Source organism: Echinops telfairi, unplaced genomic scaffold (genome assembly GCF_000313985.2).
Source record: "Echinops telfairi isolate 266 unplaced genomic scaffold, ASM31398v2 ScPeMD7_2;HRSCAF=8, whole genome shotgun sequence".
NCBI lineage: Eukaryota > Metazoa > Chordata > Mammalia > Afrosoricida > Tenrecidae > Echinops > Echinops telfairi.
This window is the reverse complement of record NW_022103898.1, coordinates 28,851,520-28,873,056: the sequence shown is the minus strand read 5'-3', so window position 1 is coordinate 28,873,056 and position 21,537 is coordinate 28,851,520. Positions and strand designations below refer to the sequence as shown.

Here is a 21,537-nt window from a genome sequence, read left to right as displayed (position 1 = left end):
GAATTTTCTGGGAATAAGAACTTTTCTCTATAGCTTTTCCTGAATAAATTGCAGTTATAAGCCTTGTTCAAGGCTCATTTGCTCCCTCTTGTGCTCATAGTCAGGATGTCTGGATGACTTCTCAAATGTAATTCATGGTTCACTATTTGACTAGGAGCCTGTGGGTGCAGTGGCTAAACACTCAGCTGTTAGCAGTAGGATGGGTAGTGTGAACCCACCCTCCATGCTGCAGGAGGAAGATGTGACAGGCTGCTTTTGTAAAGATCCCAGGCTGGAAAGCCCTGCGGGCACAATCCTACCCTGTCCGATAGGGTCGTTGTGAGTTGGAATTGACTGTGTGGCAATGGGTTGGAATTTATCTAAATGTCATATTGTGATGGAACTCCAAAAGGAAAACCAAACCTGCTGCCACCCAGTGGCTTCCTCCTCAGATCGAGGCAGTGTAGGGTTTCTGAGGTAGTAAGTATGTATGAGAGCAGATCGCCTTGACATCCCCCTCCACGTGGTTGATGGGTCTGGACCACCAGCCTTGTGCTTAGCAGTCCAGTGCTTACCTGACAGCACTGCTGGGGCTCCTTAATTGTGATAGTATGTGATTCCAAATCAGCTGGTTGGTTTGCTTGTTCATCTTATTTTTAAAGTTGGTACTATTTTTCTTTTCTTGCATGTGCTTATATTGTCCTAATTTGTTTTAGATTTGTTTAAATTTAGGAGAGAAAGATCTTTCACTAGGTAACAAGCACTTACATTTAAATCTGAAGAAATTATGAACTAGCTACAATCAGGGTACTTTCTTAACTTCATCTTTAATCCTCAGATGATTTTAAAATTTTAAATAGGAAGGATTAATCATAAAACAAAACCAAAAATACCTGTAGAACATTAAGTTGCTTAAAATATTTTTGTTTGTTTTAAGTATTGCTAAAGTAATATATTCATTAAAAAGAGGAAAAGTAAAAATGCTTTACTTAATCTTTATTTCTCTTAAATTCCAAATTTTTCTTCAGAAATAATGCTAACAATTGGTAGTAGATCCTTCATAACTTTTATTTTAGAACTTGCCAACCTGTACACACACAAAACACAGCTGTAACACTAAGTGAGGCCTGGGAGATTTAATATTTCCTAATGGTTGACTTGAACTGACTAAGAAACTTCAGGGAACTTTTAGGGGTAAAGCAATAGGACTTGTTTGCCTTTCTAAACACTAGCACTAATCATCAAACCATCTTTCACAGTCCTGTCCTTAATGCAGATACTACAGAAGTCTCTGTCTCCTGGTTATTTTCCCCCCAGTTTTTCTTATATAGATATTGTTCAGTGCATTGCCAAACTCTGTTCTAGTTGCCCTTTCTTCATTTTCAAACCCAGCTACTATCCTCTCTAGACCTCCTCTTCCATGTTCAGAAAACTCCTATCATTAGCCTATTCTCAGAATGTTCAATATGACTTAATCTGAAACTGTTAGTGTATGTGGCAGTTATTTCCCCTTTATATACCATATGCTTAAACTCCAGAAGATGGCGTGCTCTCTGGTGCCTCACCGAGACCACTATACGCTCTATATCCAGCTAAAGTTTTTAGTTTATTTTTTTACAGCTACAGTTTTATCCATTGAGATTTGTCTCTAGTCTTTCCCAGAGATATACTTTTCATCTTATAACAACCTCTTAAGCCCTTCTGTTGGCATATAAGAATGATTTTGCTATCTATGTGAATGAGTCACCTAAAACTTTGGACTCTTAATTTCTTTGAACTCTTAATCTCTAATGAATATATCTTCATTCCTCATTAGCCATATACGTTCCTGATCTCATGGCCCCTGGTTATGTCATCACTAGAAATTACATCATTTGTGAAAGCTTTATGATTGACACTCTACTCCTTGTCAACCTCTACTTCTTTTCCTATTCCTGAAGTTTACTATTAAAATTTGTAGACCTATCATGTTTTATTCTTGCTATTTATCCCATCAGTCTTCCCTTAGACTTGGGCCTAGAGTCTGTTGCTCATATTAAAACACTCCTTCGCACACACCCTTCACTCCTTAGTATTCTCCTGTACCTAGCCTTTATAGAACTGTGTCTTGGGTAACAGAATGACACCTTCTCCATGCCAGGAGAAGGAGCAGTTGTTTATCCCTGATCCTCTTGCATCGTCCAGACTATTACTTCCTCTTTACTGGAGAATGTCACCCACCTGAGTTCCAAGTTAAACTTATGATCATCAATCTTGTCAACTTTATTAGATTTTTTCAGTAGCAATGACGATTGCTTTGAGGTTTGTAGGTTATAATAAGGAAGTAACTTTATTTTTTTGCCTATTCATACCTGTTCTGCGGAACCAGTTATTTTCTTACCTTAGTATAGATTCAGAGTCTCAGGTCACTTTTAAGATACAACACAGCTTCAGTTCAGTAATCAAATTGTCAAGTCCTACGTCAAGTTCCACGCTTCATTCATAGTAAAGATTCTCCCCTTCCTCGGGAGAGCCTGCAATGAGAAAGGAAGCTATCGTGGAGATTGCAGGTGGTTCTCAGCTTTTTCCTCTTGGTAGAAGGATACAGAATAGCATAGAAAGAAGTTAAGCCTTGAGAGGTCTCTGGTATTGTGTCTGCTGCTAATTGTCAGTCCTCTTCAATTAGGGTATGAACAAGATTGTTTCCTCGAAAATTGATGGAGATAGTCTGCCACTGAAGATCTTGTTATCTCTTCTTTCTTACAGTGAGTTCACATTTGGACACTGTCCCCATAAAATTTTCATAAAGCATTAATAACTTCACCATTCTTCCACCGCAATTTAACTATGAGTTTAGTATTTGTTCTTGTTTCAAGTTTACCAAAATTTATGTTGCTCTGATGGGAGCTCTTTTCAAACTTGGGTCTTGTTCTTCTTAGTGCCTTAAACTAGATCCTGCCTAGAGATGTTACAACAAGCTAGCATGAGCTTATTTAGTGCGACGAAAAAAACTGAAATCCGTGCAGAGCATTTTATAATATGTGATTTCCATTAACTTTTTGAAGACCCCTTTTATGGACCCCTCAAATATTTAAATATTTTTTGTGGTGCTGATTACATATAGCCTATGAAAACTGTGCTACTCTGGGTTGACTAGAGAAACAAATCCACAGACACTTATATAAGAGAGCTTTATAACAAAGATTAATTGAATATTAAGAAAGCATCCCAGCCCAGTTAAAGTCAACTCCATAAATCTGATATTAGCCCTATATGTCCGATACCAGTCTGTAAATTCCTCTTCAGACTCAAGCAACACATGCAATGATTCCAAATGCAGGAAGGTCACAGGCCTGTGGGTGGAAAGTCTTGTGGATCCAGTGGTGGTGGAAGCATCTCCAGGGCTCTAGCTGCCATCAGAGTGGCTCTCTGTGCCTTGTCAACAAGAAGCCAAAGTAGAGAGTCTGTGTCCCACCTTCAGGGAGGAAGACAGGAGTTCCCAGAATCCTCAGGAGAAGGCTATGACCACACAGAGGCCTCGTTGGCTATGATCTGATTGACAGACTAGACTGCACACCTTCACTCAAGTTGACAGGAGATATATAACTGCCACAAAAAACTAGGAACTCTCGTGGGTTAGTGGGTTTTGGGTTGGATTGCTATCTGGTTAACAGTTCCAATCCACCAACTGCTCCAAGGAAGGAAGATGAGGCTGTCTGCTCCTGTAATGATTTACAGCCTCAGAAACCAGAGAGTCCTGACATTTGCTCCCTGGTGCATTTGTAAGCAAAGATATTTCCAGATATTTGTGACTTGATGGTGATGTTGCTGATAATAATGATGATGTGAAAATTAACAGTAACACTCATAATAATGCCATTTCTGTATAGTGCTTATTGCTTAAAAGCTCAATATAAGGTTTTCCTATTATTATTAACACCCATAACCCGGCCTGTTAAAACATTTTATAGTTATTGTATCACTTTCATATGTTTTATATCATTAATTTCTCACGGCAATTCTGAAATAGGTGGGGTAAACAGGCTTATTCCAGTATAAAAGATGATGAGACAATACTTCAGTGGGTTGTTAAATATTGCATAACTAAAAGGCCATAGAGTTAACACTTGAGTCTAAATTCTTACTCAATGTGAGGGAACAGTGTGGGGGTCACATCTGACTCCCTGTAGATGCACAAGGGAGAAAGAGAACCCGTGTCCACACCAGCCTAATGCCAATTGCCACCAGAAAAAGATCAGACATGCCTCCATCCTCCATTCTTCTTTTACTATGTTCTTATATTAACCATTGCCCACAAACACTAGTTTACTAGTGGGTTTATAATTTGTTGCCATAGTCACACTGAACTTGTAGACGAAACTCACAATTACAGAGGGTTATTTGGTGTTGAGGGTTGGCTACATGTTGGGCTGTTGTCTGAAAGATCAGCAGTTCAAAACCCCTAGCTTTGTGTTCCTAGATTAAGGTGACCAGATGTCCCGCTTTTGACGGGACAGTCTCGATTTTTAACAATTTTTCCTGCGTCCCTTAAAAGTCCCGATTTTTGGAAAGAATGCACGACAAGCTAGGGTGTACGGTTTTCGGCTGCCATGTGGCTATTCCTCCAGGATATGAGTTTTATCAATGGTGTCCCGCTTTTGTCCCGCTTTACCAATGTTAAAATCTGGTCACCTTATCCTAGATATAAGTGGTCCTCAGATAAGGGTGATTTTATTTTTCAGGAGACATTTGGCAATACCTGGATGCAGATTTATATTTAGTTGTCATAACTGGGGTTGGCACTGCTGGCAACTAGTGGCTAGAAGCCAGAGAAGCTGCTAAATATCCATTGGGACAGGGCAGTCTCTCACAATGAAGAATTACTTGGACCAAAACAGCAAGAGTGCCGAGGTTGAGAAATCTTGCTCTACATCGATCGTTAATGACACAAGGAAAATGTTGCAAATTTTTACTTGGTATGTTTTTATTGATAAGCAACAGATTTCCTCTATCTTTAATTTCTTTATATCTTCCATTTCTCTTAGATTCAGGCTGTAAGGTCAAACAAAAGCCTAAATTAAGAGAAGTTGAAGATAATGAAGACTTTGAAGATTGGAGTAAATCTGTTTATCATTAAAATAATTCAAAGGGAAAGTCTTGCTCATAGACCTTAATTTATTTCTTCTTTACCTCCCCAGGTTGTTTCCCAGGGGGTGTGCATTGGGTTTCAGTTGGGAAACAAGATAAATCTGGGCTTCTGATGAAACTGCAGAATCTTTGCACACGGTTGGATCAGGATGACAGTTTCTCTCAGAGGCTTCCACTTAATATTGAAGAGGCTAAGGACCGCCTTCGCATTCTGATGCTGCGCAAATACCCAAGGTACAGATGGTCAAATTTAGTTGGTGTATTAAATTAACATTGAGCCTGACTACTGACATCTTGAGATCACCATGCTCTTTTCCTGCTTTTCTCTAGAGCAGTGGTTCTCAACCTTACTCATGCCATGACCCATTAATACAGTTCCTCATGATGTGGTGACCCTGTATGTGGACGTATCTGCATGTGGGTGGACCCACCTGGAGATGGTTAGAGGAGCAGTGTCTTACTCCTAAGATCATTGGAAATATGGTCTCAGGTGACGCCTGTGAAAGGGTCATTCGACCCCAAAGGGGTCTCAACCCCCAGGTTGAGAACCGCTGCTCTAGAGGGTTTAAGAAAGAACCATTACTTTTTGCTGTTCTTTCTTTTTTTAAATTATAAATCATTTTATTGGGGGTTCGTACAACTCATCCATTTTGTCAAGCACATTTGTACATATGTTGCTATTGTCATTTTCAAAGCATTTTCTTTCTACTTGAGCCCTTGGTATCTGCTCCTCATTTTTCCCCTCCGTCCCCTCCCCTCTCTCCTTCCCTCATGAACCCTTGATTATTTTCTCATGTCTTGCATTGTCCAGTATCACCCTTTACCCCCTTGTCTGTTGTCCATGCCCCTGGGAGGGGGTTATAGATAGGTCATTGTGATTGGTTCCCCCCCTTTCCCCCCCACCTTCCCCTTCCTCTCCTGGTACGGCTACTCTCAATATCGGTCCCAAGGAGTTTATCTGTCCTGTATTCCCTGTCTTTCCAGCTCTTATCTGTACCCATGTACTTCCTCTGGTCTTGCCAGATTTGTAAGGTAGAATTAGGATCATGGTAGTGGGGGGGAGGAAGCATTAAAGAACTAGAGGAAAGCTGTATGTTTCTTCGATGCTATATTGCACCCTGACTGGCCTGTGTTCTCCCCATGACCCTTCTGTAAGGAGATGCCCAATTGCCTACAGATTGACTTTGAGCTTCCGCTCCGCACTCCCCACCTCATTCACTTGATGATTTTTTGCTCTGGGTTTTTGATGCCTGATACCTGATCCCATCGGCATCTCATGATCACACAGGCTGGTGTGCTTCTTTCATGTGGGCTTTGTTGCTTCTCAGCTAGATGACTGCTTGTTTACTTCAAGCCTGTAAGACCCCAGACGCTGTATCTTTTGGTAACCAGGCACCATCAGCTTTCTTCATCACATTTGCTTATGCACCTGCTTTGTCTTCAGCAATCATGTCAGGAAGGTGAGCATTTCATAGTGCTGGATTATTAGAACAAAGTGTTCTTGTGTTGAGGGAGTACTTGAGTTGAGGCCCAATGTCCATCTGCTTCCTTAAAACTAAACCTATAAATATATGTACATAGATCTATTTCCCCATCATCACATATAAATATATTTACGTCCCTGTATTTAGATCTCCATAAATGCCCTTTGCCTCCTTGTTCTTTCTTCTATTTCCTTTTACTTTCCTCTTGTCCCACTATCATGTTCAGCCTTCATTTGGGTTTCTGTAATTCCTCTAGGTTACATTGCCCTTGATCAAGCCCCCACCAGACATCCCATACCCTCCTCACCATTGATTCTCTGTCACTTGTTCCCTTGTGGGGGTTTGTTAACACCCACTTCCTTTCCCACGCCTCCCCCTCTCCCATGTCCCTCTGGAACTGTCGCCCTGTTGTTGTTTTCTCGTCCGGCTTGTTTATCCCACCTATCTTCTGTAGGTAGACATTCAGAGATAATAATATGCACAAACACAAGACTGAACACAAGACTGAGCAAAACAAAACAACAATAGAAAATAAAACAATAGCTACAACAACAAAAGCCAGTGAAAAAAGAAAAAAAAAGAAAAGCTTATAAATAGTTCAAGGTCTATTTGTTGTCCTTTACGAGTGTTTTCCAGGCGAGTCTGTTGGGGCACCACACCCTGGCCCCACAGTCCATTTTTGCTGTTCCCTGGGGTCTTCATTGCTCTGCTCCTCTTGTTGTTCTGTTGCATGCCCTTAGTGTGAGCGGGCACAATTTCTGTAGTGTGTCTCCAGTGTTGTCTCCCATAGTGCTATGGGTCAGTGAGGGACATCGTGTCTCGTGGTCCCTCTCTGTGCATTGGCTGCTTACTGTTATATTGAAAACATTCATGACTGCCACTTGGCTTAAGATTGCTACTTTATTTCTGCTTTGCATCCTAGCTATATGTTGTCTCATATGTACCATTGTAGGCCTTAAAGAAATGCTTCTTGAGTAGATGAGTGGTTTTTACTAAGAAGTATAAGCGCCTTACCTTGAACTCATTACTATCTCAAATCTATTAAGTTTAGAACAAGAGAGAGTAAATGAAGGCAACTGGTGAAAGACTGAGTCAGGAGGGCTTTTATGATAGTAGCCTCTCTTTATTTAACTTATAGAGAACATCTATTAAGTCTTAAGTGGATAAGGATAAGACAACATAGCTATATCATCTGAATGAAAGAGACCAATAGTACGAGGTCATCATGGTATTCAAGGGTGCACTGAGTTATGGGACATGGGAGGTTAAAGAAAACATGGGCGGTCACACAAACACAGTTGGCTTCAGCTCAATATTAGTTATAGTGGAACTCCTGAAGTAGCATCGGGGCCATGATTGAGACATGTACATTATGTTAACAGAAGAACTTAAGATATTGATCCAGTGGCTTCCCCAAGGCAGTCAGGCTCATGACTAAGCTACCTCCAGTATGGTGATCTCCATCACCCCTAAGGGAGATTACCCTTCTCTGGGCTGGGCAGAGTGAAGGAGTACTCCACCTTCCAGTGTGTTTGATGGCAAGGCTATTCACATCACTGGTCAATGGTCAGAGGGAATTCAACGGAGGCTTAATCCACGTGGGGACTGCAGATAGATTTGGGGCTTTCATAAGACCCATAGCCTTCTGTAAACCAGGTGCTCAGAATTTAAGCTTTAATACAATTCCTTCCTCTGATCATGGATCTTATTAACAATCCTTGGACACACAGGCTGGTGTGCTCCTGTGTAGATTTAACTGACACCTCATTTAGTTGGCAGTTTGTTTTATGACAAACCTTTAAGACCCCAAATATTATTTTTTCTGAAAGGTGGGCACCATCTGGTTTCTTTACCATACTCTACCACAACACCCATATTTTCAGTGATCCCTACTTGAGGGCAAGTATCGAAGAGGGCCATGTGTTAGTCTGGGTAAACTAGAGAAACAAATTTATAGACACTCATATGTATAAGAAATAACTTTATATAAAGAGTAATTGTGCATTAAGAAAACATCCCAGCCCAGTCCAGATTGAGTCCATAAGTCCAAAATTAGACCACATGTCCTATACCAGTCTATAAAGTCCTCTTTAGACTTATGAAACACAAGCAATGACATCGAATGCAGGAAGATCACAGGCCAGTGGGTGGGGAGTCTTGTGGATCCAGTGACATTGTAAGCATCTCAGCACTGACTCCTCCAGCTCAGGGCACTAGCATAGTTCCATGTGTCTTGTCAGCTGCAATAGCTCCGAGGGAGTGAGCAGAGAGAGAGTGTGTCTCTCTCACCTCCAAATGGGGTCATCAATCTGTGATCTGCTTGACAGGCTAAACTCCACCCCATTCATTCTTAATCCTCAAATTGACAACAGTTTATGTTGTCACATACTAAGAACTAATTGTTCTTAAATTATGACCCTTCTTTTTTTTTTTTTTGAGAGATAAAAATTAACTCTTTTACTTCTCTGGGTTTCAAATGTTTGCTTTTTGTGTTCGCTTTTTTGTGTTCTGTCATTAATTAATTGTCGTTATGATTTATGTGCTGGATGCTGTTATCAATTATTTGACACTTTGCCTTAGCCAAGAGGGAGACAGTAGCTTAATTGCTAATTGCTTTAAGAGTATATTTCAGACTCCATCTGATCTCATAGATTTAGCACTTTCCCATTTATTTACCTAATCAGCATTGAATGTTGTGCTGGTTTCTGGGCTAAGTGTTATAAGTACAGAGATGAATAAAGCATGTGTTGGGATTGTTAAAGTATACTGGGAGAGAACTAGGTAGTGGTGTTGACCCTTTTTTGCCCTAAAGCACTAGAGGGTACAATACACTTTAATATGTTCAAGCGTGGCAGTGATTCTCAAATTGGTAAGCACATTAATATCAGAATACTAGAGAGAGAGAAGAGTAATTTTTAGAAAAAGCTCTATAGGTATTCTGATGCGTATTTCCACTGCAGAGGTCCTCTCTCCTCTCTTTTTCTTCACAGCCACTAATAATCACTGGTATCCATTTTCCTGCAGGGAATAGGATTGAAACCAGGAGCCATATTCTCTCTTCCTTGCTCAGGAACTTCTCATATTAGCTGACTTACCTTATTTTGGAAAATAAAAGTGACCAGGAACATATTGCAACCACTATCAGACCATGTTTATAAAACCAGCCCTTTTGTTTCTCCTTCACTATCATTTTACTTCTGGTTTTGCGTTGCCAACATGTACCTATGATGACTTTATTTGTTGTACGTCATTCAGATGCTTGTGTATATTTATGGTATCAGATTTTAGTTGTCTATGTGTTCCCACTTGTTTTTTTTTAAACCATTTTATTGGGGGCTCTTACAGCACTTATCACAATCCATACATCTATGCATTGTATCAAGCACATTTGTACATAAGTTGCCATCATCATTTTTAAAACATTTTCTTTCTACTTGACTCCTTGGTATCAGCTCATTTCCCCCCCTCTCCTGCCCTCCCTCCCTCATGAACCCTTGATAATTTATAAATTCTTATTTTTTTTATGTCTTACATTGACTACTGTCTCCCTTCACCCACTTTTCTGTTGTTCGTCCCCCTGGGAGGGGGTTATATGTCGGTCACTGATTGGTTCCCTTTTTTCCCCCCACCTTCCTCTTAGACTCCTGGTATCACTACTCTCATTATTGGTCCTGAGGGGTTTATCTGCCCTGGATTCCCTGTGTTGAGAGCTTTTATCTGTACCAGTGTATATGCTCTGATCTAGCTGGATTTGTAAGGTAGAATTGGGGTCATGATAATGGGTGGGGAGCAAGCATTAAAGGACTAGAGGAAAGTTGTATGTTTTCTCAGTGGTCCCACCTGTTTTGATGAGTTTGAAAAAGTTCGTAGACCAAACAAATTGACCCAGAGGTAGCTATCATTATGAATAGGCAAATTGGTGTCTTAGATGCAAAACCAAACCAAACCTACACCCTATTAATGTATTAGTATGTTCTGTTAGGTTTCAGCATATTAAATTGCCAATTTTGGGGTCAACAGTCTTTAGATATCATAGATGGCACGTGATTCATCCTAATACTGTCCTAAGCTCAGTTCCAGTGTGTTTTTGGTGTTTAAAACGGAATTGAGAAGTCCCATTCTTTGAAGTTCTTCTTAGCATTAGATAAGTAATAGTTGATGAAGCAATAAGTCACTTATACTTAAATACCGTGTATACTCGTGTCTAAGCTGAGTTTTTCAGCACATTTTTAATGCAGTCTTTGTGGTAAAATTAGGTGCTTCAGTTGATGGGCTGGCTTATACTCGAGTATATATGGTAGTACATGCAGTCCTTTCTACACATGCTGTTCCAGTCTCAGAAACCGACAGGCACAATTCTACTCCATCTTATAGGGTAGCAGTGAGTCTTAATTATCTTGATAGCAGTGAGTTTTTTTAAACTTTAATATATATTGGTTTCGGGTAGCTGGAGGGGGAAGTGGGAAGTCTAGTTTTTTCCCTCTAATTTTAAAACAGCACAGTGGGTAGAGCGTGTAGAAAGAAAATAGGACGACCCATAAACAAAACTTTAATTCTCTCTTTTCTTTAGAGTTTTAGGTTTTACAGGACCCTGGTGTCATTATCGTTTTTTAAAGGAAACTTAAAAGTGTTATAACTTATTACAGTTTTTCTCTCTCTTTTCCTTATTAGGTCTCTCTTGATCTTGGATGATATTTGGGATCCTTGGGTTTTAAAAGCTTTTGACAATCAGTGTCAAATACTTCTTACAACCAGAGATAAGAGTGTTACAGATTCAGTAATGGGTAAGGGTTATTAATTTGCTGCTTAGTATCTATGTGTTGTAGTTTATTTGAATTTGAATATGTTGTAGTTAGGTTGTTTCTGACTCATAGTCACTCTGCAGGACAGAGTTGCCCTCAAGGGGTTCTTGAGCTATCGTCTTTGTGGGTCTCTGTGTCATATCAAAATACTTACTATGTGCTGATTTTTGTTGCAGGCCCTAAATATGTAGTTCCTGTGGAGAGTGGCTTAGGAAAAGAAAAAGGACTTGAAATTTTATCCCTTTTTGTTAATATGAAGAAAGCAGATTTGCCAGAACAAGCTCATAGTATTATAAGAGAATGTAAAGGTATAGTTAACTTATTTTGTGTATGAGGAGGTTATGGGGAAATTTGTTCCATTTTGCAGGTTAAGCTAATATATTTAGAATGTGAACATTCAAAAATTTTCTGGAATATTTAGTGTTTTGTGTTCTTTACTATCTTAAGTGATACATATTGTTATAGTGTAGATTTATCAAATAGTTTTTCTAGTAAGATGGGTAGGATGAAAACAGTATTCTAAGTTAGGATTTTATAAAAACAGTATTCAAATTTTCTAAGTGAAAAATTTGGCTTAATGTGCATTTTTAGCAAAAGTAAACTTTTTACATGTTTAATAGGATAGTTCCCTTTTTTTGAAATCTACTTTTGACTCACCCTCTTTGAGAGTAAATATTTAAAATTTATTTTTGCCTTTTAAACCTGTTGAAAATATTAGTCCTTGGACATATGTTTGCAAATATTTTTTTCTTAGTTTTAAAATTTATTCAACCATTTCCCTAATTTATTTACATTGTTTAGAATTTTTTTCTAATCCAAATAATGTTGTAACAAATGTCTTTAAATGAAGTCATTCTTATTTTTAGTGATTTCTTTAGAATAATTATGCCTAGAAGTTACCCCAAGAGTTATAAATGTTTCAAGGTCCTAGATGGCAAAAATTACTTCCTGAGAATAAGTTGATTCTCACATTAGTGGTGATTTTAAAAATAAGACAGTTATAGAACAGTGTGTACTTTCATTTGTTTATTTATTTTTTAGGTTCTCCTCTGGTAGTGTCTTTAATTGGTGCACTTTTACGTGAGTTTCCCAATCGTTGGGAGTACTACCTCAGGCAACTTCAGAATAAGCAGTTTAAGAGAATTAGGAAATCGTCATCTTACGATTATGAGGCTCTGGACGAAGCCATGTCTATAAGTGTTGAAATGCTCAGAGAAGACATGAAGAATTATTACAGAGACCTTTCCATCCTTCAGAAGGATGTTAAAGTGCCCACAAAGGTAATGGAAGCACCATCGGTCTGTAGAGCCTCATTATCAGGTGTTCTGTCATGTGCCGCTGTCATACTGAGGGTATTGTTAACAGAGGATATTGGAGGGTAAGATCCCTGTGAATGGGGTGGTGGGATGGAGGGTGCAGAAGTACCCCTGCTCTTAGTTTTCAGCACAGGCTCTGTGTTCAGCCCATGGGCCACCAGTTCCTTGGAATGGTGCTAGTAAAGATGGAGAACATCTAACTTTTCTCTCTCTCCTCTTTTTTATCTTAAGGAACAGGCTTTATTATATAAATGCAGACAGTGAGGGCTTTAAGATTGTGTTTTGATTTTGGTGTTAACACCTTATCGGCAATCCCGGTCATTTTCTTTCTGTGGCACATTAACTGTTTTGATTGACTCCTAGGTGTTCTGCATTCTCTGGGACATGGAAACTGAGGAAGTTGAAGACATACTGCAAGAGTTTGTTAATAAGTCTCTCTTATTCTGCGATCGAAATGGAAAGTCATTTTGTTACTACTTACACGATCTTCAAGTAGATTTCCTTACCGAGAAGTATCGCAGCCAACTTCAGGTACTTGCATCTGTTGTACATTATTTTTTTGCCCCCATTTTTATTTAGAAATAATTTTAGACTTATAGAAAAGTTGCAAAAAGTATTAGAGTATTTCTATGAATATGTTCTTCCCCTAAACCACATTCACTATCTTCCAGTCAACTCCAACTCATGACAGCCCTATAGGACAGGGTAGAACTGCCCCTGTGTGTTTCCGAGACTGCAACTCTTGTTGGGAATAGAAAGCCTCCTTTTCTCCCTGGGAGTAGCTGGTGTTGTGAACTACTGATCTTTCGGTTAGTGTCCCAGCTTGTAACCAATCTGCCATCAGGGCTCCTTCCCCTAAAGTTTACCAACATAACTATAATACAGTTATGAAAATAATAAAAGTAACATTGATACAACACGATTGATGAATCCATAGACTTAATTTGAATTTCACCAGCTTTCTCATTTTGGCCCCTTTCTGGTCCAGACCCAGTTCAGGATTTCAGGTTACGTCATGCTTAGTTGTTATTTTTCTTTTCTTTTTTTATAGATCATTTTAATGGGGGCTTGCACAGCACTTATCACAATCCATACATACCTTCATTGTGTCAGACACATTTGTACATTTGTTGCCACCATCATTCTAAAAACCTTTTCTTTCTACTTGAACCCATGGTATCAGCTCCTCATCCCCCCCCCCTCCGCTATTCTCCCTCCCTCATGAACCCTTGATAAGTTATAAATTATTATTACTTTTCCATGTCTTACACTGACTGATGTCTCCCTTCACCCATTTTTCTGTTGTCTGTCCCCCAGGGAGGGGTTTATATGTAGCTCATTGTGATTGGTTTCCCCTTTCTCCACTAGTTGTTATTTTTCTAAGTCTCTTTTAATCTCTGAAAATTTTTCTAAGTTTCCTTTAATCTCTTAAGTTTTTATTTTTCACAACCTTTCCATTTTTGAAAAGTACTGGCCATTTTTCAGGATGTCCTTTAATTTTGATTTGTCTGATATTTTCTCATGATTCTGTTGAAATTATGCATTTTGGGGGCAAGAATATTAGAAAAGCTATAGAGTGCCCTCAGTGCTTTGTATTGGCAATGGTGCAGGGGGGTTGCATGTTGTTAATAGATAGTCTCTTTGGTGGTCTGCTTCATTTTTCAACTTTACAGCTACTGTTTTTTTTCCCCTTTATAATATCTTGTTGGGAAATTCTCTCTACATTTTTAATAGCTTGGAAGCCAGAATGACTTTGGATTATGATATTGTTTCTGATCTTTGAACTGTTTTATTGGGATTTCAGGATCTGCATAAGAAGCTGATAACTCAGTTCCAAAGACATCACCAACTACATTCTCTTTCACCCGATCAGGAGGACTGCATGTACTGGTACCACTTTCTGGCCCATCACATGGCCTGTGCCAATATGCACAAGGTAAGAGAATGCATTTTAAAATTACTTTCTTTCATCTCAGTTCCTTTTTGTTGTTGTTATTTTTGTCTTTGTTTTTCAAAAGCTTAATTTTGATGTATCTTGGCATAGGTTTCTTTATTTCTTTTTAAAAATCATTTTATTGGGGACTTGTACAACTTTTATCACAACCCATACATCCATCCATTGTGTCAAGCACTATTGTACGTTTGTTGCCATCATCATTCCCAAAACATTTTCTTTCTACTTGAGCCATTGGTTCACCTCACTTTCTTTTAGTCCTATGAGGAGAGTGCCTTTAATAAGAATGGGTTTTTTGGGGGGAGAAATTTATAAATTATCAAGGGTTCATGAGGGAGGGAGGGTAGGGGAGGGAGAAAATGAGGAACTGATATGAAGGACTCAAGTAGAAAGAAAATGTTTTGAAAATGATGATTGCAATATATGTACAAATGTGCTTGACACAATAGATGATTAGATGATTAGAGCTGTAAGAGCCCCCAATAAAAGGATTTAAATAATAATAAAAAAAGAATAGGTTTTATTAGACCAACCTTACATAAGGATTTCTGATATGCGTTTATTTGCAGTGAGTTAAAAAGAACCTTGTTGATGTTAAATGCTGTCAAGTTGGTTTTGACTCTTAGTGACCGCATCATATTCAGCAGAACAGAATGCTGCCTAGACCTGCACCATCCTTAAAATTGTTGCCTTGTTTGAGTCCATTCCCATTGATTGAGCCACCGTGTCAATCCATCTCTTGAGATTTATTCTTTCTTTGTTGACCCTCTACCAAACATGATGCTCTTCTCCAGGAAATGGTCTCTCTTGATCAAGGACCAATGCATATGAAATGAAGTCTCACCATGCTGACTTCGAAGGAGCATTGTGACTAATACTTCCTAGACCAATTTATTCGTTCTTCTGGCATCTGTGGTATATTCAATATTCTTCACCAATACAGTGAGTTAAAGGCATCATATCTTTGGTCTTCCTTTTTGTTGTCCAGCTTTCTAATGCATATGAGGTGTTTGATAATATCATAGTTTTAGTCAGGGACACCTTAGTCCTCACAGTGATGTCTTTGTTCTTTAACACTTCAAAGAGGTCTTGTGCAGCAGATTTGCTCCATGCACGATGCTGTTTGAGTTCCTGAGTGCTACTTCTGTGAGTGCTTATTGTGAATTCAAGTAAAATGAAGTACTTGACTATTTCAGTCTTTTCTCAGCTTATTGGCTCTGTTGTGAGGGTTTTTGTTTTCTCATGTTGAGGTATAATCCACACTGAAGGCTGTATGTAGTCTTTGATTTATATTAGGTACTTCAAGTTCTCTTTGCAGCAAGCAAGAATGAAGTAGAGTGAAAGGATACAACCACGATACACACCTTTTCTGATGTTAAACCATGCAGTATTCCCTAGCTCTGCTTGAATAACTATCGCTTGGTCCATGTACCTGTTCAGGATGAGCACAATGAAGTGTTCTAGAATTTTCACTCTTTGCAGTGTTGTTCATAATTTATCATCTACAGCGATGAATGCCTTTGCATAGTCAGAACAAAGAGAGACATCATTTTGGTAGTTTCTGCTTTTAGCCAATATTTCTCTGTCATCAGCAATGATCCCTTGTTCCACACCCTCTTCTGCGTCTGGCTTGAACTTTTGAGTCACCTTCAGAAAAAATGTGCTTGCATGTGATATTAATGATATTGGTAGATACTTTCTGCATTCGGTTGGATCACCTTCTTTGGAATGGGCACAGATATGATCTCTTCCAGTCAATTAGCCCAAGAGCTGTCTTCCAAATAATTTGGCATCTATGAATGAGCACTTCCAGTGTACTATCTGCTTGTTGAAACATTTTCGTTAATAGTACAGCTATTCCTGGAGTGGTGTTTTTCACCCATTTCTTCAGTGAAGTTTGGACTTTGTCCTTCAGTGTCCTTAGTTCTTGACTGTATGCTACCTCCTGAAATGTTTGAATATGGACTAATTCTTCTTGTTACAGTGAATTTATTTCTTCCATCTTTTGACACTTCCTGTGTTGTTCAATGTTTTACCCATAGAACCACAGTATTGCAACTTCGTTTAAATTTTGTCTTTAGTTCTTTCATATTGTGAAACACTATCTTCTTCCTCTTTTTTTTTTTGTTTTTGGTTGCCTAACACCAGACCATTGCATATTTTACGATAATACAGTACTTTGTTTTCTCAGTCTTCATTAAAAGATCTTTTCATTCAGATGTTTTTACTTCATCATTTCTTCCATTCATTTTTGGTTCATTTTGTTTTCAGAAACAGAAGCTTATACTTTCACAGTTTAGAAGACTGGAAGACCAAATTCAGGGTGCTATCTCTAAGGGAAGCCTTTCACTCTCTGTCAGATCTGGAGAAAGTCTTTGTCTCCTCCGAACATCTGTAGGGCTGGTGTTCCTTAGAGATCGCCATGTGTCTTGATCTCAACCTTCCCCTTGGTCTAGAAGGCTCTTAATGCAGGAACCTCAGATTCAAAGGATGCTGTCTGCTACCAGTCTTCTACCTTTCCCTGGAGCTGACACTGATTTTGGACTTCTAGTTGCTTAAACTGTGAGAAAGCAAATCTATTTGTTAAAGCCATACACTTTATTTCTGTTGTATCAGCATTCAATAATTAACAGTGTCCTTCTCCAGGGACTGGTCTCTTGATATGTTCAACTACCTGAAATGACATTGCACTGTTCTTGCTTCTATGGTGCATTATGTATGCACTTCTTCCAAGTAAGATTTGTTTGTTCTTCTGGATGTTGTTCTTGTTAGGTGCCCTTGAGTCTGTTCAGATTCATAGTATGCGCAACACAGCAAAACACGGTCCAGTCCTGTGCCATCCTCACAGTTCTTATGTTTGAACCCACTACTGCAGCCCCGTGTCAGTCCATTTGGTCAAAGGTCTTCCTCTTTTTCACTGCCCTCTATTTTATTAAGCATAATTTCCTTTCTCCAATCCCTAGACTGACAGTATATCCAAAGTAGATGAGATAAAGTCTGGCTATCCTTGACTCCAAAGAACATTCTGGCTATACTTCTTCCAAGACAGATTTGTGTGTTTTTTTGGCAGCCTGTGGTCCTTTCAGTATTCTTGGCCAGCTCCATAATACGAATGCATTGATTCTTCTTTGGTCTTCCATAGTCTATGTCCAACTTTCACACGCATGGGAGGCAATTGAAAATGCCATGGGTTGGCTCAAGCTCCTCTTCGTCCCTAAAGTAACCTCCGTCCCTAAAGTAACGTCCTTGCATATCAACTCTTTAGAGAGGTCTTGTGCAGCAGATTTACCCAATGCAATGAGTTTTAGATCTCTTGATGCTTCCATGAGCATTGATTGCGGATCCAAGCAAGATGAAATCCTTGACAACTTCAGTCTTTCCTCCACATATTAGTGTGTTACCTATTGGTGCAGTTGTGAGGATTTTTGTTTTCTTTACGTTGAGTTGTAATCCATACTGCAGACTGAAATCCTTGATCTTCATCAGTAAGTGCTTCAAGTCCTCTTCACTTTCATTAAGAAAGTTTGTCATCTGCATATTGCAGGTTGTTAATAAGTCTTTTCCCATTCCTGATATAATCCAGCTTCTCTGATTATTTTGTCAGCATGCAATTTGAATATGTATGGTGAGAGGATACAACCCTGATGCACACCTTTCCTGATTTAAATCATGCAGTATTTCATTTTTCTGTTCACACAACTTGATCCATGTACAGGTTCCATGTGGGCACAATGTAGGGTTCTGGGATTCCAGTTCTTCTCAAGACTGTCAATAATTTGTATGGTCCATATAGTTGAATGCCTTAGTATAGTCACTAAAACACAAGTAAGCATTTTTCTGCTATTCTCTGCTTTCAGCCAAGATTCATCTGATGTCAGCAATGATAAATCTTGTTCTTTGCCCTCTTCTGGTTTTGGCCTGAATCTGTGACAGCTTCTTGTCAATGTACTGCTGCAACCATGTTCAATGATATTCAGCAAAATTTTACTTGCATGTGCTATTAATAATATTGTTCTATAATTTGAGAGTTCACCTTTCTTTGGAATGTGTACAAATAATGGATCTTTTCCAGTCCGTTGGCCAAGTAGCTGTCTTCCTGATTTCATGGTATAGATGAGTTAGTGCTTCCAGAACCTCATTAGGTTGTTGAAACATTTCCATTGCTTTTCCATCAATTCCTGGACCCTTGTTGAAGAAGGCCTTGCTTCCTTCAGTAGCATTGGTTCTTGCTGATGTGGTACCTCTTGAAATGGTTCAGTGTTGATGAGTTCTTTTTGGTACAGAGACTCTGTATTCTTTCCATCTTTCTTCTGTCGATGCTTCCTACATCATTCCATTTCTTTGCCCATAGAATCTTTCAGTATTGCAACTTATGGCTGGACTTTTTCCCTTTATTTCTTTCAGTTTAAGACATGCGGAGTGTGTTCTTCCATTTTGGTTTTCTAGCTCTAGGTCTTGGCACATTTCTGTATAATATTTTATCTTCTTGCCCTTTGAAATTTTCTGTTCAGCGCTTTGACGTCATTATTTCTCCCGTTTGCCTTAGCTTGCGCAATTAACAGTGAGATTTAGTGTCTTTCTCAAGTTTCACTTTGATCTTTCCTGTTTAAAAAATGGTTTTTAAACATTCATGTCTGACGTTCTTGTCATCTCACAGCTAGCTCTTCAGGTCTTCTGTTATAATGTGTAGTGTGACCTGTCTGGTCTCCAGATGTTCTGGAAATTCAAGTTGAATAGACTCAAATTCATACTTTATCGCTCATGAACTTCTTTTTATTTTCTTCTGCGTCATCCTGAACTTGCATAGGAGAAATTGGTGGTCAGTTACGCAGTCAGCCCTTCCTCATTTTAGCTGTGGATAATGAGCTCCATTGTCTCTTCCCACAGGTGTAGTTAGTTTCTCTGTATTCTATCTAGGGAAGCTCAGGTGTATAGTCGCCTTTTGTGTTTTTGAAAAAAGGTATTTGCCATGAAGAAGTTGTTTGTCTTGGAAAATTCCATTATGCAGTGTCTGGCTTCGTTTCTATCAACAAGAATATAGTTGGAAAGTACAACTACTGGTCCTTCTTGTTTGTTCCTAGCTTTTGTATTCCAATTGACAGTAATTATCAATGAATCTTTGTGGTAGGTTTGATCCAGTTCAGGATGAAGATGTTGGTAGAATTTTTGAATTTCTTCATCATTAGTTTTACTGGTTGATGCATATTTTTGCATTGATTGGATTTCCTTGATTGCAGACAGATATCAAACTATAACAGACCATACTGTACTTCAAGAGAAATCTTGAAATATTTTTGACAGTAAATGTAATGCCATTCCTCTTGGATTTGTCATTCCTAGCATAATGAACCATATGATTTTCTGATTCAGAATGACCAAGACCAATCCATTTCAGCTCACTAATGCCTTGAATTTTGCGTTTTATTTATTCCTTTTCATTTTTCACAGCTTCTCATTTTCTAGATTCACAATTTGTACATTTCAAGCTCTGATTATTAATTGATGCTTGCAGCTATTCTCACTTTGAGTTATGTCCCATGAGCAAATGAAGGTACTGAAGGCTTTGCTCCCAGTCTTTCCTCCATCCAGTTTATCTTTGATCTTTATACATTGTCCAGCTTTTGCGTGCATATGAGGTGATTGAAAATATCATGACTTAGCCCAGTGAACCTTAGTCTTCAAAATGACATCTTAGCTCTTTTTAACACTTTTAAAGACTTATTCCTGCAGATTTTCCTTATGCAATCCATCATTTGAGTTCTTGACTGCTGCTTCCATGGGTGTTGATTGTGGAGCCAAGAAAGTGAAATAGTGTACAACTTGAGTCATTTCTCTGTTTATCAAGGTGTTGCATGTTGGTTTAGTTGTGAGGGCTTTTTAAAAAATGTTGAGGTGTAATCCATATGGAAGGTTTTGATCTTCATTAGGAAGCTCTTCAGTATATAACTATTATAAGTGACTAATTAATTGATTAAGAATTAGATTAATAGGGGTACTCATCTAATTGTTTTCGTGGGGCGTATTTTTAAAAGGAAAATTTCAGCTTCAAGTGATGTATACAGTTTAAATTTTAGTACAGATTGCTAAATTGCAAGGGTGTAACAATTTAGATAACTATCAGTAGTATTATGGTACTCATTTCCTCTGATTTTATCAACTATTATTCCTTTAGTCTTTAGAAATGAGATATTTAAGAAATGGTAAATCATTGTTGGTTGGATTACTGGTGAAATGTTTGGCTGTTATACTGTCTTTTTTGTTAATTGGCCTTACCGATTGCCTCTACCACTTTTTCTATTGGTATTTTATCCTTTTAAAAATTTTTATTAGTATTTTCCATATACTAGAATATGAAGCCATTCTATTTTTTTACTGTATTGAAACTGGATTTTTTTAATCATTTAGCTGCTTAAATTTTTATATAGCCAGATATACCATGAAAGTAATTGATTACAATTTTATTTTTCTTATTATTATATTTTTTGGGGGGTGTTTAAGCTGTCATGTTTACAGAGATCTCCTTCACCACAAGGTTATGAAAATATTTCTGTGTATCATAGCATTTTCAAGTTTAAAACGTTTTATATTTAAAATCACCAGTAATCTGAAATTTATCTTGATTTAAGTTGTGAGATGGTCCATTTTATGTTTCTTTGGAACTATTGATGTGTTATTTTTCACTAGCTCCCTTTAGGTACTTAAAATTTAGATATCTGCTATGCTTTTTTTAATATTTTTTGAGTAATAGTGGTATATTCAAGTTTTTCTACTCTTTTTAAAAAAATCATTTCATTGGGAGCTCATACAGCTCTTATCACAATCCATACATACATCAATTGTGTAAAGCACATTTGTACATTTGTTACCCTCATCAT

General features: G+C 38.3%; 1 protein-coding gene across 1 annotated transcript in view; it reads left to right on the top strand.

Moving 5' to 3' along the window:
• Positions 1-21,537, top strand: part of APAF1 (apoptotic peptidase activating factor 1) — an 89,383-nt gene that overhangs the window by 7,086 nt on the left and 60,760 nt on the right. The window contains exons 4-9 of the mRNA XM_004700750.2: positions 5,157-5,340; positions 11,262-11,374; positions 11,569-11,700; positions 12,434-12,672; positions 13,072-13,239; positions 14,513-14,644. Coding sequence (XP_004700807.1) covers positions 5,157-5,340; positions 11,262-11,374; positions 11,569-11,700; positions 12,434-12,672; positions 13,072-13,239; positions 14,513-14,644 — 968 coding nt within the window. The remainder of the gene's footprint in view (positions 1-5,156; positions 5,341-11,261; positions 11,375-11,568; positions 11,701-12,433; positions 12,673-13,071; positions 13,240-14,512; positions 14,645-21,537) is intronic.